Source organism: Daphnia magna, linkage group LG1 (assembly GCF_020631705.1).
Source record: "Daphnia magna isolate NIES linkage group LG1, ASM2063170v1.1, whole genome shotgun sequence".
NCBI classification, from domain to species: Eukaryota; Metazoa; Arthropoda; class Branchiopoda; order Diplostraca; family Daphniidae; genus Daphnia; species Daphnia magna.
In genome coordinates, this window is record NC_059182.1 from 13,017,550 (window position 1) to 13,039,750 (window position 22,201).

General features: G+C 41.0%; 5 protein-coding genes across 9 annotated transcripts; 2 read left to right on the top strand and 3 right to left on the bottom strand.

Moving 5' to 3' along the window:
• The first annotated feature begins 206 nt into the window (after nucleotides 1-206).
• Nucleotides 207-18,006, top strand: LOC116932557. Of its 2 annotated transcripts, none has more exons than XM_045168654.1 (5): nucleotides 207-225; nucleotides 639-2,049; nucleotides 2,123-2,600; nucleotides 2,672-3,813; nucleotides 16,304-18,006. In XM_045168654.1, exons 2-5 carry the CDS (start codon nucleotides 639-641, stop codon nucleotides 17,848-17,850), a joined length of 4,578 nt encoding a protein of 1,525 aa, XP_045024589.1. In that variant the 5' UTR covers nucleotides 207-225; the 3' UTR covers nucleotides 17,851-18,006. The 2 variants fall into 2 exon arrangements, with proteins under 2 accessions (XP_045024589.1, XP_045024590.1); XM_045168655.1 differs by having other exon boundaries at nucleotides 212-341.
• Nucleotides 7,081-9,054, bottom strand: LOC116932592 (endocuticle structural glycoprotein SgAbd-3). 2 transcript variants are annotated; one of them, XM_032940372.2, is made up of 3 exons: nucleotides 8,350-8,663; nucleotides 8,003-8,266; nucleotides 7,081-7,197 (listed from the first exon to the last, which is right to left on the bottom strand). In XM_032940372.2, the coding sequence occupies exons 1-3, from the start codon at nucleotides 8,568-8,570 to the stop codon at nucleotides 7,170-7,172; spliced, it is 513 nt and encodes a 170-aa protein (XP_032796263.2). In that variant the 5' UTR covers nucleotides 8,571-8,663; the 3' UTR covers nucleotides 7,081-7,169. The 2 variants fall into 2 exon arrangements, 1 of the variants encoding a protein (XP_032796263.2); XR_006642932.1 differs by lacking the exon at nucleotides 7,081-7,197 and adding an exon at nucleotides 8,920-9,054 and having other exon boundaries at nucleotides 8,096-8,266; nucleotides 8,350-8,535.
• LOC116932572 (inactive Rho GTPase-activating protein 11B) lies at nucleotides 7,868-11,793 on the top strand. 2 transcript variants are annotated; one of them, XM_045168728.1, is made up of 7 exons: nucleotides 7,868-8,098; nucleotides 9,679-10,055; nucleotides 10,114-10,216; nucleotides 10,288-10,449; nucleotides 10,512-10,665; nucleotides 10,730-11,343; nucleotides 11,410-11,793. In XM_045168728.1, the coding sequence occupies exons 2-6, from the start codon at nucleotides 9,745-9,747 to the stop codon at nucleotides 10,804-10,806; spliced, it is 807 nt and encodes a 268-aa protein (XP_045024663.1). In that variant the 5' UTR covers nucleotides 7,868-8,098; nucleotides 9,679-9,744; the 3' UTR covers nucleotides 10,807-11,343; nucleotides 11,410-11,793. The 2 variants fall into 2 exon arrangements, with proteins under 2 accessions (XP_045024663.1, XP_045024658.1); XM_045168723.1 differs by lacking the exon at nucleotides 7,868-8,098 and adding an exon at nucleotides 9,136-9,601.
• LOC116936610 (farnesyl pyrophosphate synthase) lies at nucleotides 11,737-13,973 on the bottom strand. Of its 2 annotated transcripts, none has more exons than XM_045168701.1 (7): nucleotides 13,605-13,973; nucleotides 13,381-13,515; nucleotides 13,174-13,311; nucleotides 12,733-12,936; nucleotides 12,486-12,653; nucleotides 12,173-12,385; nucleotides 11,737-12,106 (listed from the first exon to the last, which is right to left on the bottom strand). In XM_045168701.1, the coding sequence occupies exons 1-7, from the start codon at nucleotides 13,791-13,793 to the stop codon at nucleotides 11,906-11,908; spliced, it is 1,248 nt and encodes a 415-aa protein (XP_045024636.1). In that variant the 5' UTR covers nucleotides 13,794-13,973; the 3' UTR covers nucleotides 11,737-11,905. The 2 variants fall into 2 exon arrangements, with proteins under 2 accessions (XP_045024636.1, XP_032799696.1); XM_032943805.2 differs by having other exon boundaries at nucleotides 13,381-13,502; nucleotides 13,605-13,745.
• A 1,576-nt stretch (nucleotides 18,007-19,582) lies between the features above and the next one.
• LOC123469652 (endocuticle structural glycoprotein SgAbd-3-like) lies at nucleotides 19,583-21,167 on the bottom strand. Its single transcript, XM_045168795.1, has 3 exons — nucleotides 20,852-21,167; nucleotides 20,505-20,768; nucleotides 19,583-19,699 (listed from the first exon to the last, which is right to left on the bottom strand). Exons 1-3 carry the CDS (start codon nucleotides 21,070-21,072, stop codon nucleotides 19,672-19,674), a joined length of 513 nt encoding a protein of 170 aa, XP_045024730.1. The 5' UTR covers nucleotides 21,073-21,167; the 3' UTR covers nucleotides 19,583-19,671.
• Nucleotides 21,168-22,201: the final 1,034 nt, after the last annotated feature.

The window sequence follows — 22,201 nt, forward strand, 5'->3', positions numbered from 1 at the left end:
GTGCTTCCGCTTAAAATCACATCACTAGGTGTCACTACAAATCAACAAAGCCAACTAGAAATATATATATTTTTTTTAACAAATTATAATCTTAATAAAGGATCGAATATTGAAGAATGAAGACAAAAAAAAATATTTGACTTGCCAATTTAGACAGTATTGGTCATTTAAGTGATTTTCCGATTGCAAATCTTAAGGAGCTTTTGCCGCACCGGCAACCATGCGGTAAAATATATCTTTTTCTTGGTTCTTACTTATGGCCTCTCGCCTATGCGCCAAACACTGTTAAGCAAAATTAACTAGAGTCGTGATTATTTATTCGTTGACCGCTGCCAGCTACGGTGATTATTGTTTGTTTTTGTGAACAAGATTTCTTAGATTTTTTGGGCCGTCTCTATCAACTTTTTTCTTTCTACAATGCTCGTCTCGGCCATGAGCAATGTTCTTTAAATTCTTATATATATATACGTTAAGGAACAAGCGTATTTACCTTGATTTTGACATGGCGGGAAAAAACTTATTTGAATTGTTCAGTGTGTGTTTGTTTTGACTTCTGATGTTATGTCTTCTCCATCTTCCCTCCCCCTTCCTTTTCCTGTAGCTGATTTCAACTAATGCCACATTGCTTTACTCCTTAGATGGATCAAGGGCCAGTAGGGGCCGTTGAGGAGTGTTTCTCCGTTGGAGCTGAGGAGATGGTGGTCCATAGTGAAGAAGTTGTTACTTCCAATGAAATTGTTGCCGGTACAGCAACAAATGCCGCCACCACCCAGCAACTGCCACAAGCACAGACACAGCCTTCTACAATTTACAACATTCCAACTGTTTTAACATCCTCTGGACCCATCATGCAAGTTGTAACTTTACAGACAGTCCAGCAACCCTCTACGGCTCAAGCTGGCCTGACTAATGCCTTGAGAAACATTCGTTTAATTGCAATTCAGCCAAAGCTTCCTCTAAACGGAACCAATGGTCGTGCTCAGCCAATCTCACTTCAGCCCACTCCTAAGCCACAAGTTAAAATCCAACCTCAACACAATGAGCCTAGCAAAAAGGTAGCTGTTAAGAGCTTTTACAGCAAGAAGCTGTCTCAACCTGCAGTTTTGGCACCTAAGCCACCACAGCAAGTTGTGAAGCCAAGCCCCAGCTTCTACAAAGAGCAACAAAGAGAGCGTGAAATGAAGGAGTTCTCCCATTTGAGTGAGGAATTACAAAGGGGTCTACGTATTTTCTTGGATCTCACAATTTCTCTGCATCACAACACTACATGGCCATTCATGGAACAAGTGGATCCCGTTAAGGATGGCGCACCCGACTACCACCAAGTCATCAAGAAACCTATGTGGCTTAGTTTGATCAAAGACAAGTTTCGAAAAAACCAGTACAGCTCCATAAGCGATTTTGTGGGAGACATGCGGTTGATACTGGAAAATTGCTACCGCTACAATGGGCCAAACCATCCCATCACAAAAAAAGCTTTGAGACTCGAACAAAGTCTTGAGCAGAAACTGGCTCTATTACCGAGTGATCTACGCTCTCTTTGTGCCGTCGCGGAAACTGATGCTGAACGAAAAGCTCGTCCTGGGTCATCCGACGCCTATTTTTCGGTGCTTTTACACCGAGTGAGACACGAGCGGGAGCAGCGTGATCAGTTAGCTAAAGAAAAACGTGCCGAAGAGCAACGATTAAAACGCGAAGAAAAAGAACGCCAAAGATGTCTTTGGGCAGAACGAATGATGAATCCAGAGGTTAAGGCACAAATGAAAACGATGTGGGAAATACCGCAGATAGGTCATTTTCTCCATCTTGCTCGTGGAGCTTTGCATATCGGGGAAATTGCCCAATATGAATTAGAACACATGTTCCTTATGCCAGAGTCCTCGGCTCTACTGGCCACACTCATGACATCGTTACTCAGTTCTCCCAATCAACGTGTTAAATTAGCTGAATCACCCCCTACGCCTTACGCTGTTTGGTCTGCCAAAGTCAACAGCCGGGTTGCTGAATGGTATCGTAACTACAATCGGGAAGGACGCCAATTCGTGAAATGTAGATTTTTTCCGCTCTTATTTGTAATTGAATTATTTTTTACAACTAATGACATTTCTATTTTTACTTTCAGTGCACGAACTACTTGGCTTGGAGCCAATTTTTTGGCGGGTTTGTGGTGATACCAATCCTCTAGATGGAGGTAAACTCTACCATCAGCTGAGCTTCCTAAAAAGAGTTTGGATTTTCAAGGGTATCTGCGACACGGTAGCGCATTCCCACAAAACCGTACAAGAAGCCATGGCGGAAGAGGAAGGGCCCGAATCACGGCAAGTAACTCTCGGGCAAGACGCTAATGGGTTTACATATCTGCATTTCCCGGCTGTAAGTGGGTCAGATATTCGCGTCTATCGTCAGAAAACCGGGGAGTTCGAAGACGATCCCATATGGGGACCAATCGTAGCAGAACGGCGTGAAGCGGAAGAAGAACGAATCCGTGAGGAAGAAACCAAAGCAGCCGAACTCAAGAAGCGTAAACGAACGTCAGCAGCTTCAAAACGGGCTTCGACAACTCCAAAAAGGTCTTCGCCCGCCAAAAAAAAGCAATCACGGTATACACGAGTAACACCCATTTGAAAGTTTTAAAAACTATATTTACCATTACTGTTTTTTCTTAATGAAGGACACCAATTGTCAACACGACTCCAACTCCGCAGAGAAAAAGATCTTCTACAGCAGATGAACGTCCTTCGCGAATAGGTACACGCATCTCCCCACGTACCTTGCAACGACAAACTGGCCTTACCCATTATAAAGACACATCCAGCGAATCGGAGGACGACGAGGATAGCGTTGAAGTTAGCGAAATTTCAGAAGACCCGAACGGTGACAAAGAAGACGAAGAAGAAGAAGAAGAAGAAGAAGAAGAAGACGAAGAGCCTAACGAACAGACTGTCGCTGTGGCGAAAACTGCTCAGCGAAAAAAACGTGGTCGGAGAACAAGAAGCCGAAAGAGGCCGGTTAAAAAGAAATTGCAAAAGATCGTTGAAGAGGCAGAAGAAACTGCGGAGAAAAAAACGGCAATTGAAGAAGCAGAAAAAGTGGAAATGAAAGTAGAAAAAAAAGATGCGGAAGAAAAAGTTCAGAATGAAGATAAGATTGTGAAAGAAGAAGAGACGTCTAACATCGGTGAAGATGACAATGTCTTCGATGAAGCTGATGAGACGCTCGACAAGCAAGAAAAAGGCTCCAAAGAAGGAGATGAAGTAATAAAGCCGCCAATTCCCTTACAGGGCGAAACCATTAAGACCGATATAAAGAAGGAAGAGAGCGAACAACCTGTAATTAACGAAGAACAAAACGAACCGAAGAAAGAAGGTCTAGTTAAGGGTGAGGGTGAAGAGTCTTCGCCATCAGCTACTACTCAGCGCTTTACGGTGTCACAATTGTTGCAAAAACTCGCTCCATCAAAAGAGCCAGCAACACCAGCAGCTCCTGAAACTACCACTTCTTCGGAAGCAGAACCGATATCCGAGACGGTTTCCGATCCTGATCGTGCATCGTATGACCCCTACTTCTTCGAACTCATCATTTCCAATGTAGAAGAATTACAAGACTGGATCAATCGCTTTAGCGATGTAAATGAAGAAGGAAAACCTCGTCCTCGCTGTGAGGTAAAACTCCGCGAGCATCTTCAGTCGCTGCTGGAGGAGGCCCAGCCACTGGCGTCTGACCAGCAACAAGCCAATCAAAAAATTTGCCAACAACTGTGGAAAGAATGGGAACGCTACCGATGCTCTTCATCGAGCAATCGCCAAACCTCTGGTGCAGCCGATGAAAGCGATCGAATTCGTGATTCAGGCATGTCAGAATCGGAGGGTTCTCAACCAGAAGATAACACGAGCTCTATCGGATCGGAAGATGGCGTGCGACATTCACGCCGACTTCGAGTTAAGCGTATTCTACACACAGCTAATGGTTCTCATCAGAGTACGAGAAGTTCCAGTCCGATGGAAGAAGAGCCTCCTAGCAAACACAATCGCAAAGGGTCCTATAACTTTGATCCGGCTTGGGACTCGGACGCCCATTCAACACCTGAAACACCTGTGGGTCGTAAACGTTCTAACTACATCCCTGAAATGAAAAATCCTGGCTTTTGGATTGGGCGACGCGTTACCAGGGCAACAGCTGAATTTGTTGGTGTTCCAGAAGAAAGCACAAGTCCACCTCAAGAACCACAAAATAGCCAACCTGTGATTAAGTCTGTAGACAAATCTCCTCCAGCAGGCGTCCAAACAGACCAGCTCGTTGATCAGCTTCGTCAACTCCGTCGACAACAGGTTTTACTCAGCAGTAACGATCCACGTCCAAGTGTATCAGCTGTCAGCTCACCTAACGGTTCACCGTCAGTTTATTTTCCCTCTAAAGACGGACAACTAGTAAGAATCACGAACCCGAAAACAGCTGGATTTCTCACACAGCTCAAAACGAACCGGTCATTACAGTCAAACACGTCTAGCCCAATTGCTGCTCAACCGAGAAAAATTTTCATTCATCAAAGGCCGCCCCTCCATCTTCAGAAAGCGGGTGGCAGCCCACCAGCACCAGTATCCATCGACATCACCCAGTTAGTTAGCCAGGCAGCCCTAAATGGGTTGATTGTGGCTCACGAGCCGCGCAGTCTATCGTTGGATATGGGACAACATGGGCGTTTTATGGTCACAGCCCAAATGACACCAGCTGGCCCTAAAGTCATCAGCGCATCTCCGTTGCCACGAAAGTTGAAAATCATTACTAATGCGGCTTCTACGGACGCCGCTTCCGTTGTTCAAGCTGTTCCTGAATTGGCAGTTGCAGCTACCGAATCAACTCTTGTCGATTCTTCTTCTCCCAAAGTCGTTCTTGCAGTTCCCACTTCAATTGAATTAAATTCTGCAATTCCTGTTGCTGAGGAATCGACTGCTACAACCTCTATTGCCGCTAATTTGGCTCACGCAGATCAGCCTGCTGCAATAGATGTCACCACCGTAACCAAACCAATCCCTCCTAACGTGACGCCATCCCTTGTCAACCCGGCCATTACCCCTAAGACCAATGGATCGCCTGCCGTTTCCAAACAAATCCTTATTAGCGATCCGAGACAGAACAATATTATCAGTGCTGATATTCTTCGTTCAGTTGCTGGGCCAGAAGCTGTTGGAGCAAGATTGACTATTGTCAAAGAAGGCAACTTGAAGATGCTTACCTTGATTCTCTCCAATGGCGAGATTCGCCGACTTACCAATTCACAGGTCCAGCAGATCCAGGCCGCTGTACGCAACAAAACGAAACCTACAAGCGATGAAGCTGCAGCTTCCTGAGTCGTCCCTTCGTTTACATTTCTCCTGAAATTTTTGCTATTTATTCATTTCGTCTTCACTTGCGATCAAATAAAATTTTCTTATTATGACTGATGACCCCATAGCATGTCAAAACTTATAACTTGGTCGCAAGGCGAATAAAATTCTTTTTTCTTATTGAACAAGTTATTTTCGATAAACGAGAAGATAAAAATATATTGTAAAGCGTCATATCTTCCACAAATTCCTGTTTATGCTATACTGACAAGTAACAACAGAATCGATAAATTTTCATTTTGCACACCATTGACTATCTGTTACCGCCAGTAAACACGCGGTTTATCGTTTATGAGTTGTCTAGATGAGATGATGTAGTATTTTTATTTCGTTATTTATGTTTATTTTATTTAATAACTTGTTAGGGGTATTAATCGGACTAAAGTAAAAAAAACAAAACATATTTTAAGTAGTTTGAGCGGGATAAAATAGAATAAATAAAAGTAGCTTGCCAGTTGTTATGCTAAAATTGCATTTAAAAGTATTAAAAATTTTAAATTATTAAGTAGACGTCACATGTGAATTAGCAAATATACTGTACTATCATTGTTACACATTATTTATCCTTGAATTTTTATTCACGCACATGCAGGCTTTATTTAAATGAGCTATATCTATTAATGAATAAAAAAGTGGGATCATCGGTCAAATTACCGGCCAGAGGCACACATAATCCGTGTTGACTCCTAGCTTCCTCCATTAAGGGGTACAGCGTTCGCTTTCAATCGAGCCAAGGTTATTCAGACTATATATGGATCCTTACACAGTCTTGAAGCCATTTTCGACCTGGAATTAGCGTCAGACAATCTCCAAATGGTCCGACCACGTCCATCACCATACTAGCCACCTTATACCATTCGCACATTTCTGCACGTATGGTATACCACAGTATATGTTATATGATGGCCATATTGATCCTTACGATAGTCTTGAAGCCATTTTCGACCTGGAATTAGCGTCAGACAATCTCCAAATGGTCCGACAACGTCCATCATCATATAGCCACCATTTATCATATACTTTGGTATCCCACAGTAACGATACTAGCGAACCAACACCGTTACTATACTTAGAATGGTTTATCAAGTCTTTTATACTGCTCCATAGATGTTGGCAAACAGCTGCTGTCCGTTTTGGCATCTGTTGGACCTTTATGTTGGATTTGGTAAACGAGATAGACTAAATTGACGGAATTAAAAAATGAACTTTATTCTTTCCTCATTGAATTATTTATTTAATAGGATTGAGTATATTTTTAAAAGAATATTATTCATGAAAAATGGTAAAATATGGGATTCGTATGATGTGAATCACCGTTCCTGAATGGAACACTAAAACACCGGGAATTTTCTGCCGCTAGGTGGCAGGTGGATAGCTCAACCAGTTGTATCTAATTTTTATTTTAGTTCCTTTCATCACAACAGTAAGCCTAATATTTTGGGAACAACCAGTATCCAATGCCTTTTCCTACTTCCAACAGACTTCATTTAATCTTTAATCACTATGTAACACAAATCATTTTGCTACAAAAAAGTCGCAGGGTCCGGATGAAAAATGATTTCAGAACTTTTTATTTTTGTTCGGGACTCTCTTTACTTCTGTGTTTTTGGATAGGATATTGTCTGAATACGGGATAGTTTTAGGCTTTAATTGAAATTTATTATAATCTGGTATAACATTTAATGTAAAAAACTTGTTCAGTTTCCATTCCGTTTATTTGAAAATCAATAAGTTAGGACTGCACAGTTCGCATCAATCAGGTATCACTTACGAAATGCTTATGTTTTAATAACCGAGTCCAGTGCGCGTATAAAGTATCGTTCAGACTACAGCTCTTTTCTACGTATAACGTATAACGTATAACGTTAAAAGTTTACGTTTGTGCTTCGTAAATTTCGCTGCGTTTTTTACGGAGCCATATTTACGTAAATGTGTTCGCAGACTGTTCAGACTACACTGTCAAATTTACGTAGAGTAGGCTAGATTCTGCGGAGATTCTAGCGTCTGCTGTAGATTTTTGTACCTGTTGTAGCTCTTTGTTATATTTATTGATAAAAGTTCTGAGGATGAAACGTTCTTCTTCTGACTAATTTCTTGAAGACCTAAAATAGAATAAGCAATAAACCAAAATAGTTGCAAAAGATTTCATGACATAATATTTACTTTTTGATTTTCTTTATCGGTGATTTTTTGGGGGCGACTTGAATTTGTTAGGGGAATTCTTTTTGGCAACTTTAGTAGGCGCCATATTTATTTTTAAAATAAAAATTAAAAAAATTAATTATTAAATTTACAATTCTACACCTGACATATCCCAGAATGAATAAACAGGAGAGAAAACCTGAAAAAAACAAAAGAATGTAGACAAGCGTAATAGATTTTGGCTACGTAGTGCGTAGAACGTCCCAAAAACTTATGTAAAAATGAGATCAATCTCATTTTTACGTACGCTCAGTTTTGACTTCGTTTTGACTACGTTTTGAGTTTACGTATTACGTACTACGTAGAGCGTTGTGTCTGAACACTCTTCCGTTCCCAGCTACGTAACTCGGAGCGTAAAAACGTTATACGTAGTACGTAAAACGCTCAAAAAGGCTGTAGTCTGAACGTGGCTTTAAGGGAGAGCAGGGGCAACTGGAAGTTCGTATTTGTGGACGGGTGCGACGGGCAGGTGATCACCTTTGGGCTGGAATCCAGCTTCATCAGCGGCCCAGGTCAAAGTGAATTTCTGGCCTTCAGGGACAACCCAGTAAGAGGATCCCTTGTTGGTGTTGCCTAGGACTTCACCGTACGATTCTTTGCCGTAAGAGTCGTAGGTGACTCCTTGCATTTTCTTCTGAACTTGAGACTCTTCACGGGTAGTGTAGTCAGACTGGGCATAGCTGTGGGTTAAAAGGATTAAATCTTTTAAATCAGAGTATTTTAAATCCCTATGGTAATGGTGTGAAGAATTAAGTTGGCTTACCTCCATTGGCTGCTGCCATCGAGGTTGCGTTCGTCAGATTGGCTGGTGATGGTGATATCAGCGTATTTGTTATCCTTGTTGTAGCTGGGAGTAGGGTAAGCTGGTGCAGGGTAGCCAGGGGTAGGGTACTTTGGTGCAGGGTAGCTTGGGGTAGTATAGCTGGGGGCTTTGTATTCCGGCTTGTTGCTGGAAGGCGCAGCGGCAGCAAGGAGCATAAACATTAATTAACTTATAGAGTGTATGCAGTGGGACGCTATTTCAATTTTTACAATTTTTTTTAATGAATTTTAGGGCGAAAACGGAGGACGTCCCTCACCACCCACCCTTGTATTGTCCTCACTTACCCCTCAAAAAAGGCTCCTCCCACAAATCTAAGAAAACTTTAAAGGTCTTATATGGGAAAATGGTTTATTATTAAATTATCTAAAAAATATGGGGGGTACATTACCGTATGGAATACATAAAAACAAAATAATAAATTAATTTAATGATTAGTTTGGGAGATATAGGGGGAAAACGAAAACCTTCCCCAGAGAATATAAAGCGTGACATAAATTCAATCATAAATACCTTGATTAAATTGACGGCTTGACTAATGAATAAAACTGAATAAAACGATTAATAACTTTAAGTACCCCGATTCCCTGTGAGCTGTGACGTTAGCAACGCTTATCGCTTATAGTAGCTGCAGAGTGCAGACTGTTCAAATCCTTTTTTGGGAAAACGATGACGCGTAGTGCCAAATGTTTTTCATAAGTATTACTGAATTTAACATATAAGCTTTATTGAATTTTAGATAAAGTTTTGTATAAATCTTATCTTTTTGTATTTACTTTACAAAAATGTTATATAATTCCATATTCCATCCATTTAATTTAACAAAATATTGCGCACTGCTGACGACCACAGGAAAATCTGGCATCAAAATGCGGGCGTGGTTAAAGTACCCTGTTTGAATTTGATTCACCGAGAATTGCGTGTTTTGAAACTTTGTTGGATTAAAGTGAAGCACGTTAAAAGCTAGAGTACGTAGGTAGAGCAGTGCTATTCCCGGGCTGTAGAAAACCGTTTTATTCATTTATGTGTCAAAACACACAGACGTGTCGGTTATAACATTGAAAGCAAGTGATCCATCATGCATCATATTTTCAATGTTACCGACAATATTACTTTCAACGCGTTAGTTTGGACAGAGTTAAAAAAACATGGGATCAAGGAGACTGGAAAATGTAGAAAACCAACAAGAAACAATGTATTCATCCCTGCTCTCATCTGACATTGCCTGGTTGAAAAATGCTTTCCTTAACAATAATTGTTTTATTCATTTAGGATCCACAGAAAAAAAGTCTATTTTGTCAGCCCTTGGAACTACTAGAGAGTGAAGAAGCTCTTATCATGGTTGAAAGTGAACTAGAAAATATTCCAGATGGGTCTACTACAATATGTGCCAAAGGAGATATTCTTGTACAAGTTCCCACATTTGTTGTACAATCTTGTCAGGCCATCCTGAAGGGTGTCCAAACTGAAGGCTTGTTTAGGAAAGCTGGTTCTGCATGCAGACAGAGGGAAATAAAACGACAGTTGGAAAGAAAAGAAGGATTCAAATCAAGTCATGATGTGATCGATTTAGCCAACATCTTGAAGCAGTTTCTAAGGGAGCTTCCAGATCCTTTGATTCCTTATCAACTTCATGATATTTTACTCAAGTATGTTAGTTTAGTTTTTAAAATTTCCTTATAAAGCCGTAACCCAACTTGTTTGCAGATGTGTTCAGATGGAGAGCTTAGAAAAAGCTTCTCAGATGCTTCACTTGACATGCTTACTAATTCCACAGCCAGCCCTGGCTACTTTGTGTTACTTGTTGCAGGTTTGAAATGCTTTTTAAATAAGCAAAATAGAGATTGTCAAAATATAGGTTGTCATCTATTTTCTGAACAGTTTTTCGAAGCAGTAGCTGCCAATTCATCGACGAATTTGATGGATGCTAGCAATATCTCTATAGTTATGGCACCAACACTCATGCCGGTTCATATAGCTGCTTCCTCCAGAAACGATCGGCAAAATTGCAGTACACTTCAAAATTCTGCCAAAGTCATACAGGTGAAATTTCTCGTGGGCTTTACCTAAACGATTCGATTTAACATAAAGGTCAATTCTTTCAGATGCTTATCGAAAATAGCAGTAAACTTTGTGGGATTCCGCATTCTATAGCCAGCCGCCTCGTTTCAAATTCCTCTACTTCACTTATAGATCAAGATCGTGGCCGACGAAATAGCCGTAGCAAAAGCCGGCTGAGTCGCAGCAGTTCATTTATCTGTACGGCTACAGCATAAAAATTCTCATTCTTCTCATAGTCAACTCTGTTTCCCACGATTTCTAGGGGTATTTGAAGGTTTGCGCAAAATTGTTGGAGCTAAAAGCAAATTTTCTGCTTCAGTGGAACACCTCTCTGATTGAGGTGCCACATCCCAACAACTTGATGTTGGGACTCAAAATTTTACGGCAATAACCCAAAACGAAATTACAGTAGCTAGCATACCTTTGGGTTCTCCAGTTTCACTGGCAGATACTGCTGTCCTTGTTACACCCGAAGGCTGCCAGCAATGGTCCAGCGGAGAAGTTCTTAACCGACATTTGGACCATTTAAAAATTCCTCTAACTGGTCGACCTTCAGTCCAAAAGATACGATCTGAAAACATTGGCAAAGTATCGGCCCATGTTCGGAAATTTGATAGGCTAGCCTCTCCCACTCTTCCTGATGCCCGTTGCGCTGCCTTAAATCCTGGTGTCACTGGTAGTTCAACGGAGACAACGCCACTGATTTTACGTTCTCCTAGAAAACGCCCTAGCATTCAACGACAACTTTCGGATCCTCAAGTCATTAATGATCGCTCGACGCCTCCTAAGACTCCACAAGTTTCTCCACTTCGTGAAAGTCAGCGAGCAAATGCATTGCCTCTATCTTCCAAAGGAAACGATCGTTACGACCTCAAGGTGATTTCAAAGTTTTTCACTCGAATGTCTTCTGCAAACTCTTGGTCTAAAAATATTTTTGTCTAGATTAAAGCGCCGTTATTAACGCCAAACCATGGGACGCACGGGACAAATACACCCTTTGGGCTGAAGTTGCGAGGCACAGAAATGAAACATACTCGTATTCACAAGAAACCTTCGCCACTCAAGGCTACTGGTCCATTATTGCGTCGATCTCCGCGGTTTACTCCTTCAAATTGATTTTTTGTTTGCAGACTCGACGTTCACATGTCATGGACGACGCATCAGATGTACTTTTAAATAATTATTAAATAATCTAAATAACGCGACTTCAGTGGTCATACAGGATCTCCATAACATTTCCCCCCTTCCCTCTTGACTGGTTATCCTGGTTAAACTACCAGTATATTCTGTCGTGCTAAGCAAATAAATTTGGCTTTGTTGACTACAGCGATTTGTCCGAGTTTAACGAGTTAACCGGCTTTCATTCTGTAAAGTCGTTGTCTTGATTTATAGTCGTCGCTTCGAAATTGACGTTGATTAAGATTTAACTCAATTTCCTTCAATTCAATCGCTTGTAAATCTTCTCCATAAACCCTTGGAATATGGAAGTTGGTAGTTGATGTTTAATTCCTTCTATCATTTGTGTTAGCTCCTTGTAACTGCGCTCTTCATATTCAGTATACAGTTTAGGGATGTCGAACTGTTGATATAACGACTTCACGAGGTTCACAGATTCAGTGTTTTTCAAACCATAATGTGCCTTGAATGTTAAATTGTCAAGCATTCTGTATGGTAAATCTGTATAAAATGACAATTCGGTACTCACTTCAATTAACTGTCGCTGAGCCGAATCACACATCGGCAGGGCTGTTACGATTAGCCAGGAGCACTTCCCATCTTCAATGTCTGTGCCAATTTTACCTGTTATCTCAGGATCTCCAAAACAGTCTAAGTAATCGTCTTGGACTTGAAAAAAACGCCCCATGGGCAACAAAATATCTTCCGCCCGCTTCAAAAGATCGTTATCCTGTATTCCCGCCTTTAAAATTGGCGGTGGCATAAGAGAGTCAAATGTGAAAAATAAAAACGTTAATAATTAATACAAATTAACTAAAAAAGCCGTAGGACAATACTCTCACCAAACGCATTGCGACAGCCACTGGAAGGTAGAACGAATAATATGCTGTTTTGTATTTCACGATAGCATCGTAGGTTTCCACTGTAAATTTGCTTAGGTCAGGGGCTTCATTCGGATTTGGTGCAGAGTGTAAATCCATTGCTTGTCCCAGCGAGGTCCTCATGGTAACCTTTACAGGATATTTTAGGAAAAAACAAAAAAAGAAAAAACCTCTAGAATCATACAGATGAGTGAAATGACCTACTTACATCATGGAACAGTTCCAGCACTGGAAGGTAATAATGCTGATTTTTACAATAAGATGAGACTATTTGATAAATCAAGCTTTCCAACAATATGGAGTCATTGAAAGCCTTAACTCCAAGATTGTTCGTGCGATACCAGCACGGCTTCATTCTTCTCGTGAGAGAACCATCCATAATGTCATCTGCAACAAGGAAGAATGCCTGCAACTAAAGCCAGAGAAGAAATGCTTATTGAATTCTTCATTATCAACATGAACTATCAAAATTTATCTCTTAAGATTATATATAAAACATTTACAAAAACTACTTTGAAAATTGTGGTGCAATTTCATAATCAGCAAAATTAAGTGTAGGTAAGCGTAGTGTAGGAAAGCTGAAATCATAGGACAGACATTAAAAAAAACTGTGTTGGCCAGAAATATAGACCAGAAGCCTAATAAGTACCATCTCAACAGCCCAGCCAAGTGCTATGGCTGTGTTCTTCTCTTCTTCTGATACTTGGTGATTTTTTAAAATCATGAAGCTTTCCACAACAGCCATGCCACGGTTCATTTTGCCTCCTTTTAGGTTGTATTCAACAATCTATTTAAAAAAATTAAATGGGATATCGAAATGAATTATCAAAACTGATTTATAAAATATCCCAAAAACCTTTTCAACCCATTCTTGCATTGATGGCAACTTGTGCAGTGGTGGTGAATTCTTTAAACATCTTAACATTTCGGGGAAGAATTCATGAAACTGGTCCTTTATCTTGCATGAAGAAGCCATGACTAGTAGATTTTTCTTACGGTTAATATTTTTTATCAGGATAATGAATTTTTAAAATGACAATAAAAACTGAATGATAGATAAAATATCAAAGTTATATTTACCGATCGTTCCGTAATTTCAAGTTCTTCACTTGAGGGACGATGGAGAACTGAACTAGATTTAGACGAGAAAAACTTTCTTAAGAGTTTTGGAGTGCTAGTTATTAACTGGTTTGAGCGAAGCATCCGGTTTCGGAACCGGGCGCGCAGACTTCCAACCCTCACAAATATGTAATATTTTGTGTTGATCATATTAGCCAGATATAGTCTATCACTGTATAAACACGAAAGTACTATCAACAAAAAATCAAGAACGAAACCCTACAGGTGAGAAAAGCAAAAACGCCAAATGGTTAACCCCATACAAAAGGGCAAGTTTTCGAACGAGCCCAATCACGGAACAAACAGAAGCAGTCGACAGTGTCATAGACGTTCATTACCACGCTCTTGTTACTTTAAATTGTAGTCGAATGTTCGTTCGACCTGAACTGTGTTGACCTTGTATTTGATAGCTCTTTACAGCAGACGAAAAAGGGTAGTTAAGGAGGGAGGGCGGCCGGCCCCTTTTGCTCAGACCTTTTCTAGCTCTGTTACAGCATAGTCATGCCTAGCTCTAGCTCCAGCTCAAGTAGTTCAAGTGATAGCGATGTGTCGTCTCGCGGTTCGTCAAGGAGATCGAGAGTTAGATCAGGTAGAGATAGGGAACCCGCAAGACAGATTCCCAGGGAGGAGATAAATCAAATAGGAGAGGCAGGAGTAATTCCCGATCCCATCCCGGGAGAAGAAGGAAGAGAAGACTCGCCAAACCCCGAGATCCCGCAAGATCCTCAGATTCCACTAGAAGAGGATAGACGCATTGAGAGAGATGAAGAGGAGAGGATCCAGAACCCGAGGCCAGCTAAGAGACGTAGAGAGGAAGAGTCGGTTCGAAAGTTTAAGTTGTCAAAGAGTAGGGGTAGAAGGCTGCTACGCCCCTTTTCAAAAGGTGTGGGCACCACGGAGTCCAAAGTGATTAGGGGGCGTTATCTTATGTCCTTTAAGAAACGTTCGACCTCGTTTAAGTGCCCTTCTTTGGACGACGCCCTTTACCAACGTCTCAAACAGGTTAAGGGTTCGTCCGCGTCTAAAAATACGATCGATCAGAACGAGAGAGCCCTGTACAGCGTGCAACAAAAAATCCTAGAAGCAGCTCAGCCGCTCTTTTTTCTGTCAAACGAGAAGCTTAGAGATAACGACCACCGTGAGGCTATAAGTGATGCGCTCCAATTATTGGGAGATTCGTTTCATGAGGTTACCCAACAGCGCAGGAGGAATGTGCTCAAGCAAACAAGTCCATCCTACCTCTACCTGCTAGATGATCAGGACAATTTCAATAGCGATGAAGCTAGTTCCCTCTTTGGAAGATCATTTATCAGATCCATGGTCAGATCCTCACAACAACAAGCCGAGTTAAGCAACCTTCAACCGATCCATCGCCTGTCAGGGCAACCTTTCCGCACTGGCGGACAACAGTTTCGCCATTTGGAGGTGCACACCAATAGACCGCTGGGTCAATCACATCGTCATCGATTCGAATCCATCGACACCCAGCAGGGTATGTCGGCCGACAACCGTCAAACGGGAGATTCGTCAGTCCCTCCAGCAAGGTTCGGCGGAGAGCGCGACCTGTTTGAGAACAACACGGCCCAGCATCCGAACGCCGGATCTTCAAGATCATTCAGCAACAGGGGAAGGTACGTCTCTAACCTTAAGTCAGATAGCAGTAAGCCGGTTCCGACAACGGAAAAAGAGATTTTGGTGGGAACTAGGATATCATCCGGCGCAGAAAGGTGGGCCGAAATATCATCTGATCCCTGGATCCTTGGGGTAGTCACGAGCGGGTTAAGATTAGAGTTTTCATCCTACCCTATACAAGATATTACCCCCGCTAATACGATATTGGGAGCGAGCCAATGGGACATTTGCAATAAAGAGATAGAGGATATGTTGAGGAAAAAGGCAGTGGTACGCACAGAGGAGAGAGGTTTTGTTAGTAACGTGTTCATCATCCCAAAAAAGTCAGGTGGCTCACGCCCAGTCATTAACTTGAAGAGACTCAATACATTCATCGTTTACAGACACTTCAAAATGGAAGGTGTCAACCTGATTAAACATAGTCTGTACCAACGATTGGATGGCTAAGCTAGACCTTAAAGATGCGTATTTCTCAGTTCCCATACACAAGGAAGACCAGCGATTTCTGCAGTTTAAATGGAAAAATTCGCTATTTCAATTTGTCTGTTTACCCTTTGGACTTTCCTCAGCCCCATGGGCTTTCACTAAGTTGATGAAACCTGTGGTAGCTTACTTAAGACAACAGGGCATAAGATTAATAATCTACTTGGATGATATCTTGGTCTTGAACCAATCTAAAGAAAGGTTGGTTGAACAGTTAGCCGTAGTCTCTAATCTATTGGTATCACTGGGCTTCGTATTAAATCAAGAAAAATCTCAATTGACCCCCGCGCAGGAGTTGGAGTTCTTAGGCCTTCTAATAGACTCGACTTCGTTATCTCTTAGTCTTCCGCGTACGAAACAGGAATCCATTATAAGTTCATGTAAAGAGACTCTAAAGAAAGAACGTATACCACTGAAGGAGATCGCCAGCATCTTAGGAAAATTTACTTGGGCCGCATGGGCCATTCCCTTTTCCCATGCCCATTGCCGGGGTATCCAAAATCTCTACATAGACAAACTGAAATCGAGCAGCGGCCAAACCTCTGGTGCAGCCGATGAAAGCGATCGAATTCGTGATTCAGGCATGTCAGAATCGGAGGGTTCTCAACCAGAAGATAACACGAGCTCTATCGGATCGGAAGATGGCGTGCGACATTCACGCCGACTTCGAGTTAAGCGTATTCTACACACAGCTAATGGTTCTCATCAGAGTACGAGAAGTTCCAGTCCGATGGAAGAAGAGCCTCCTAGCAAACACAATCGCAAAGGGTCCTATAACTTTGATCCGGCTTGGGACTCGGACGCCCATTCAACACCTGAAACACCTGTGGGTCGTAAACGTTCTAACTACATCCCTGAAATGAAAAATCCTGGCTTTTGGATTGGGCGACGCGTTACCAGGGCAACAGCTGAATTTGTTGGTGTTCCAGAAGAAAGCACAAGTCCACCTCAAGAACCACAAAATAGCCAACCTGTGATTAAGTCTGTAGACAAATCTCCTCCAGCAGGCGTCCAAACAGACCAGCTCGTTGATCAGCTTCGTCAACTCCGTCGACAACAGGTTTTACTCAGCAGTAACGATCCACGTCCAAGTGTATCAGCTGTCAGCTCACCTAACGGTTCACCGTCAGTTTATTTTCCCTCTAAAGACGGACAACTAGTAAGAATCACGAACCCGAAAACAGCTGGATTTCTCACACAGCTCAAAACCAACCGGTCATTACAGTCAAACACGTCTAGCCCAATTGCTGCTCAACCGAGACCGAGAAAATTTTCATTCATCAAAAGGCCCCCCCCATTCCATTCATCAAAGCGGGTGCGGGGGGGCCAACCAGCCCCAGTATCCATCGACATCACCCAGTTAGTTAGCCAGGCAGCCCTAAATGGGTTGATTGTGGCTCACGAGCCGCGCAGTCTATCGTTGGATATGGGACAACATGGGCGTTTTATGGTCACAGCCCAAATGACACCAGCTGGCCCTAAAGTCATCAGCGCATCTCCGTTGCCACGAAAGTTGAAAATCATTACTAATGCGGCTTCTACGGACGCCGCTTCCGTTGTTCAAGCTGTTCCTGAATTGGCAGTTGCAGCTACCGAATCAACTCTTGTCGATTCTTCTTCTCCCAAAGTCGTTCTTGCAGTTCCCACTTCAATTGAATTAAATTCTGCAATTCCTGTTGCTGAGGAATCGACTGCTACAACCTCTATTGCCGCTAATTTGGCTCACGCAGATCAGCCTGCTGCAATAGATGTCACCACCGTAACCAAACCAATCCCTCCTAACGTGACGCCATCCCTTGTCAACCCGGCCATTACCCCTAAGACCAATGGATCGCCTGCCGTTTCCAAACAAATCCTTATTAGCGATCCGAGACAGAACAATATTATCAGTGCTGATATTCTTCGTTCAGTTGCTGGGCCAGAAGCTGTTGGAGCAAGATTGACTATTGTCAAAGAAGGCAACTTGAAGATGCTTACCTTGATTCTCTCCAATGGCGAGATTCGCCGACTTACCAATTCACAGGTCCAGCAGATCCAGGCCGCTGTACGCAACAAAACGAAACCTACAAGCGATGAAGCTGCAGCTTCCTGAGTCGTCCCTTCGTTTACATTTCTCCTGAAATTTTTGCTATTTATTCATTTCGTCTTCACTTGCGATCAAATAAAATTTTCTTATTATGACTGATGACCCCATAGCATGTCAAAACTTATAACTTGGTCGCAAGGCGAATAAAATTCTTTTTTCTTATTGAACAAGTTATTTTCGATAAACGAGAAGATAAAAATATATTGTAAAGCGTCATATCTTCCACAAATTCCTGTTTATGCTATACTGACAAGTAACAACAGAATCGATAAATTTTCATTTTGCACACCATTGACTATCTGTTACCGCCAGTAAACACGCGGTTTATCGTTTATGAGTTGTCTAGATGAGATGATGTAGTATTTTTATTTCGTTATTTATGTTTATTTTATTTAATAACTTGTTAGGGGTATTAATCGGACTAAAGTAAAAAAAACAAAACATATTTTAAGTAGTTTGAGCGGGATAAAATAGAATAAATAAAAGTAGCTTGCCAGTTGTTATGCTAAAATTGCATTTAAAAGTATTAAAAATTTTAAATTATTAAGTAGACGTCACATGTGAATTAGCAAATATACTGTACTATCATTGTTACACATTATTTATCCTTGAATTTTTATTCACGCACATGCAGGCTTTATTTAAATGAGCTATATCTATTAATGAATAAAAAAGTGGGATCATCGGTCAAATTACCGGCCAGAGGCACACATAATCCGTGTTGACTCCTAGCTTCCTCCATTAAGGGGTACAGCGTTCGCTTTCAATCGAGCCAAGGTTATTCAGACTATATATGGATCCTTACACAGTCTTGAAGCCATTTTCGACCTGGAATTAGCGTCAGACAATCTCCAAATGGTCCGACCACGTCCATCACCATACTAGCCACCTTATACCATTCGCACATTTCTGCACGTATGGTATACCACAGTATATGTTATATGATGGCCATATTGATCCTTACGATAGTCTTGAAGCCATTTTCGACCTGGAATTAGCGTCAGACAATCTCCAAATGGTCCGACAACGTCCATCATCATATAGCCACCATTTATCATATACTTTGGTATCCCACAGTAACGATACTAGCGAACCAACACCGTTACTATACTTAGAATGGTTTATCAAGTCTTTTATACTGCTCCATAGATGTTGGCAAACAGCTGCTGTCCGTTTTGGCATCTGTTGGACCTTTATGTTGGATTTGGTAAACGAGATAGACTAAATTGACGGAATTAAAAAATGAACTTTATTCTTTCCTCATTGAATTATTTATTTAATAGGATTGAGTATATTTTTAAAAGAATATTATTCATGAAAAATGGTAAAATATGGGATTCGTATGATGTGAATCACCGTTCCTGAATGGAACACTAAAACACCGGGAATTTTCTGCCGCTAGGTGGCAGGTGGATAGCTCAACCAGTTGTATCTAATTTTTATTTTAGTTCCTTTCATCACAACAGTAAGCCTAATATTTTGGGAACAACCAGTATCCAATGCCTTTTCCTACTTCCAACAGACTTCATTTAATCTTTAATCACTATGTAACACAAATCATTTTGCTACAAAAAAGTCGCAGGGTCCGGATGAAAAATGATTTCAGAACTTTTTATTTTTGTTCGGGACTCTCTTTACTTCTGTGTTTTTGGATAGGATATTGTCTGAATACGGGATAGTTTTAGGCTTTAATTGAAATTTATTATAATCTGGTATAACATTTAATGTAAAAAACTTGTTCAGTTTCCATTCCGTTTATTTGAAAATCAATAAGTTAGGACTGCACAGTTCGCATCAATCAGGTATCACTTACGAAATGCTTATGTTTTAATAACCGAGTCCAGTGCGCGTATAAAGTATCGTTCAGACTACAGCTCTTTTCTACGTATAACGTATAACGTATAACGTTAAAAGTTTACGTTTGTGCTTCGTAAATTTCGCTGCGTTTTTTACGGAGCCATATTTACGTAAATGTGTTCGCAGACTGTTCAGACTACACTGTCAAATTTACGTAGAGTAGGCTAGATTCTGCGGAGATTCTAGCGTCTGCTGTAGATTTTTGTACCTGTTGTAGCTCTTTGTTATATTTATTGATAAAAGTTCTGAGGATGAAACGTTCTTCTTCTGACTAATTTCTTGAAGACCTAAAATAGAATAAGCAATAAACCAAAATAGTTGCAAAAGATTTCATGACATAATATTTACTTTTTGATTTTCTTTATCGGTGATTTTTTGGGGGCGACTTGAATTTGTTAGGGGAATTCTTTTTGGCAACTTTAGTAGGCGCCATATTTATTTTTAAAATAAAAATTAAAAAAATTAATTATTAAATTTACAATTCTACACCTGACATATCCCAGAATGAATAAACAGGAGAGAAAACCTGAAAAAAACAAAAGAATGTAGACAAGCGTAATAGATTTTGGCTACGTAGTGCGTAGAACGTCCCAAAAACTTATGTAAAAATGAGATCAATCTCATTTTTACGTACGCTCAGTTTTGACTTCGTTTTGACTACGTTTTGAGTTTACGTATTACGTACTACGTAGAGCGTTGTGTCTGAACACTCTTCCGTTCCCAGCTACGTAACTCGGAGCGTAAAAACGTTATACGTAGTACGTAAAACGCTCAAAAAGGCTGTAGTCTGAACGTGGCTTTAAGGGAGAGCAGGGGCAACTGGAAGTTCGTATTTGTGGACGGGTGCGACGGGCAGGTGATCACCTTTGGGCTGGAATCCAGCTTCATCAGCGGCCCAGGTCAAAGTGAATTTCTGGCCTTCAGGGACAACCCAGTAAGAGGATCCCTTGTTGGTGTTGCCTAGGACTTCACCGTACGATTCTTTGCCGTAAGAGTCGTAGGTGACTCCTTGCATTTTCTTCTGAACTTGAGACTCTTCACGGGTAGTGTAGTCAGACTGGGCATAGCTGTGGGTTAAAAGGATTAAATCTTTTAAATCAGAGTATTTTAAATCCCTATGGTAATGGTGTGAAGAATTAAGTTGGCTTACCTCCATTGGCTGCTGCCATCGAGGTTGCGTTCGTCAGATTGGCTGGTGATGGTGATATCAGCGTATTTGTTATCCTTGTTGTAGCTGGGAGTAGGGTAAGCTGGTGCAGGGTAGCCAGGGGTAGGGTACTTTGGTGCAGGGTAGCTTGGGGTAGTATAGCTGGGGGCTTTGTATTCCGGCTTGTTGCTGGAAGGCGCAGCGGCAGCAAGGAGCATAAACATTAATTAACTTATAGAGTGTATGCAGTGGGACGCTATTTCAATTTTTACAATTTTTTTTAATGAATTTTAGGGCGAAAACGGAGGACGTCCCTCACCACCCACCCTTGTATTGTCCTCACTTACCCCTCAAAAAAGGCTCCTCCCACAAATCTAAGAAAACTTTAAAGGTCTTATATGGGAAAATGGTTTATTATTAAATTATCTAAAAAATATGGGGGGTACATTACCGTATGGAATACATAAAAACAAAATAATAAATTAATTTAATGATTAGTTTGGGAGATATAGGGGGAAAACGAAAACCGTCCCGGCTTACTCCAGTCTCCCCTAGCATGTGAGTCTACATATTGAAAGAAACAACTATGTAAAAAATACGCTAGCCCACCTATCCCTCGGCCCTGAACGGGCCCAAAGTTACTTGTCATTATTTATCATAGCATACGAGTTCTGGCTGACGTCCAACGAGAATCGTAAAATTTTGTTTTTTCCAGTTTTCTGTACGAATGAGCACTGTACACAAACGTGGACGGACGAAAAAAGCTGCGTAGCTCAAAATTGCCTTTAACGTAGAATAGTTCAAAATGATGAAAGAAATCCTGAAAAGTCGATTTTTACACGTTGTAATAACTGAAGTGACAAAAAAGTAACTCAAAAGCCCATCCAACTGCGCGTTCCAAAATAATTTTCAAATGGCTATCACCCAATGGTCTCGTAACCCAATAGTCTCTAATAACCCCGTGTTGATTAAAAGCACCCAAACACGATCAGCTGCGTAACTGTGAATCATTAAATGAAATCATTAAAAGTTTTAATGGATGAAAACGGGGTTTTTTATAGAAGAATAAACAAATTCCGTTACCCTTATCTCTTACCAATGTGCCATCATTTTCATAAGTCTTGCAATAATATTTTTCTACTATTGTAAATCATAACATTGTGAAATACTTGTGAAATGTTGCTGCTGGGGATGTACAGCTCTCATAAATAATTATCAGCTTAATACAATTTTTAAAACTAACATAGACTTGTATTATTTTTATTCTACTATTTTTCGTTCTCGGTTTTTCATGAAAATGAATGAAAATGGCAAAACCAGACATTGAGTTAGGTTTAAGTTAGATTTACGTTA

Coding starts and splice junctions, on each gene's coding strand:
- LOC116936610 (XM_045168701.1), bottom strand. CDS start 13,793: ATGATCAACACAAAATATTACATATTTGTGAGGGTTGGAAGTCTGCGC. Junction 12,386..12,485: donor TGGCTGTCGCAATGCGTTTG/GTGAGAGTATTG, acceptor CCAATTTTAAAG/GCGGGAATACAGGATAACGA. Junction 12,107..12,172: donor CTCAGCGACAGTTAATTGAA/GTGAGTACCGAA, acceptor TTAACATTCAAG/GCACATTATGGTTTGAAAAA.
- LOC116932557 (XM_045168654.1), top strand. CDS start 639: ATGGATCAAGGGCCAGTAGGGGCCGTTGAGGAGTGTTTCTCCGTTGGA. Junction 2,601..2,671: donor GCCAAAAAAAAGCAATCACG/GTATACACGAGT, acceptor TTCTTAATGAAG/GACACCAATTGTCAACACGA. Junction 3,814..16,303: donor GAGCAATCGCCAAACCTCTG/GTGCAGCCGATG, acceptor GCCAAACCTCTG/GTGCAGCCGATGAAAGCGAT.
- LOC123469652 (XM_045168795.1), bottom strand. CDS start 21,072: ATGTTTATGCTCCTTGCTGCCGCTGCGCCTTCCAGCAACAAGCCGGAA. Junction 20,769..20,851: donor GATGGCAGCAGCCAATGGAG/GTAAGCCAACTT, acceptor TTTAACCCACAG/CTATGCCCAGTCTGACTACA. Junction 19,700..20,504: donor CCAGTTGCCCCTGCTCTCCC/TTAAAGCCACGT, acceptor CTGAACGATACT/TTATACGCGCACTGGACTCG.
- LOC116932592 (XM_032940372.2), bottom strand. CDS start 8,570: ATGTTTATGCTCCTTGCTGCCGCTGCGCCTTCCAGCAACAAGCCGGAA. Junction 8,267..8,349: donor GATGGCAGCAGCCAATGGAG/GTAAGCCAACTT, acceptor TTTAACCCACAG/CTATGCCCAGTCTGACTACA. Junction 7,198..8,002: donor CCAGTTGCCCCTGCTCTCCC/TTAAAGCCACGT, acceptor CTGAACGATACT/TTATACGCGCACTGGACTCG.
- LOC116932572 (XM_045168723.1), top strand. CDS start 9,485: ATGCATCATATTTTCAATGTTACCGACAATATTACTTTCAACGCGTTA. Junction 9,602..9,678: donor GAAAACCAACAAGAAACAAT/GTATTCATCCCT, acceptor TTATTCATTTAG/GATCCACAGAAAAAAAGTCT. Junction 10,217..10,287: donor CTTTGTGTTACTTGTTGCAG/GTTTGAAATGCT, acceptor TTTTCTGAACAG/TTTTTCGAAGCAGTAGCTGC.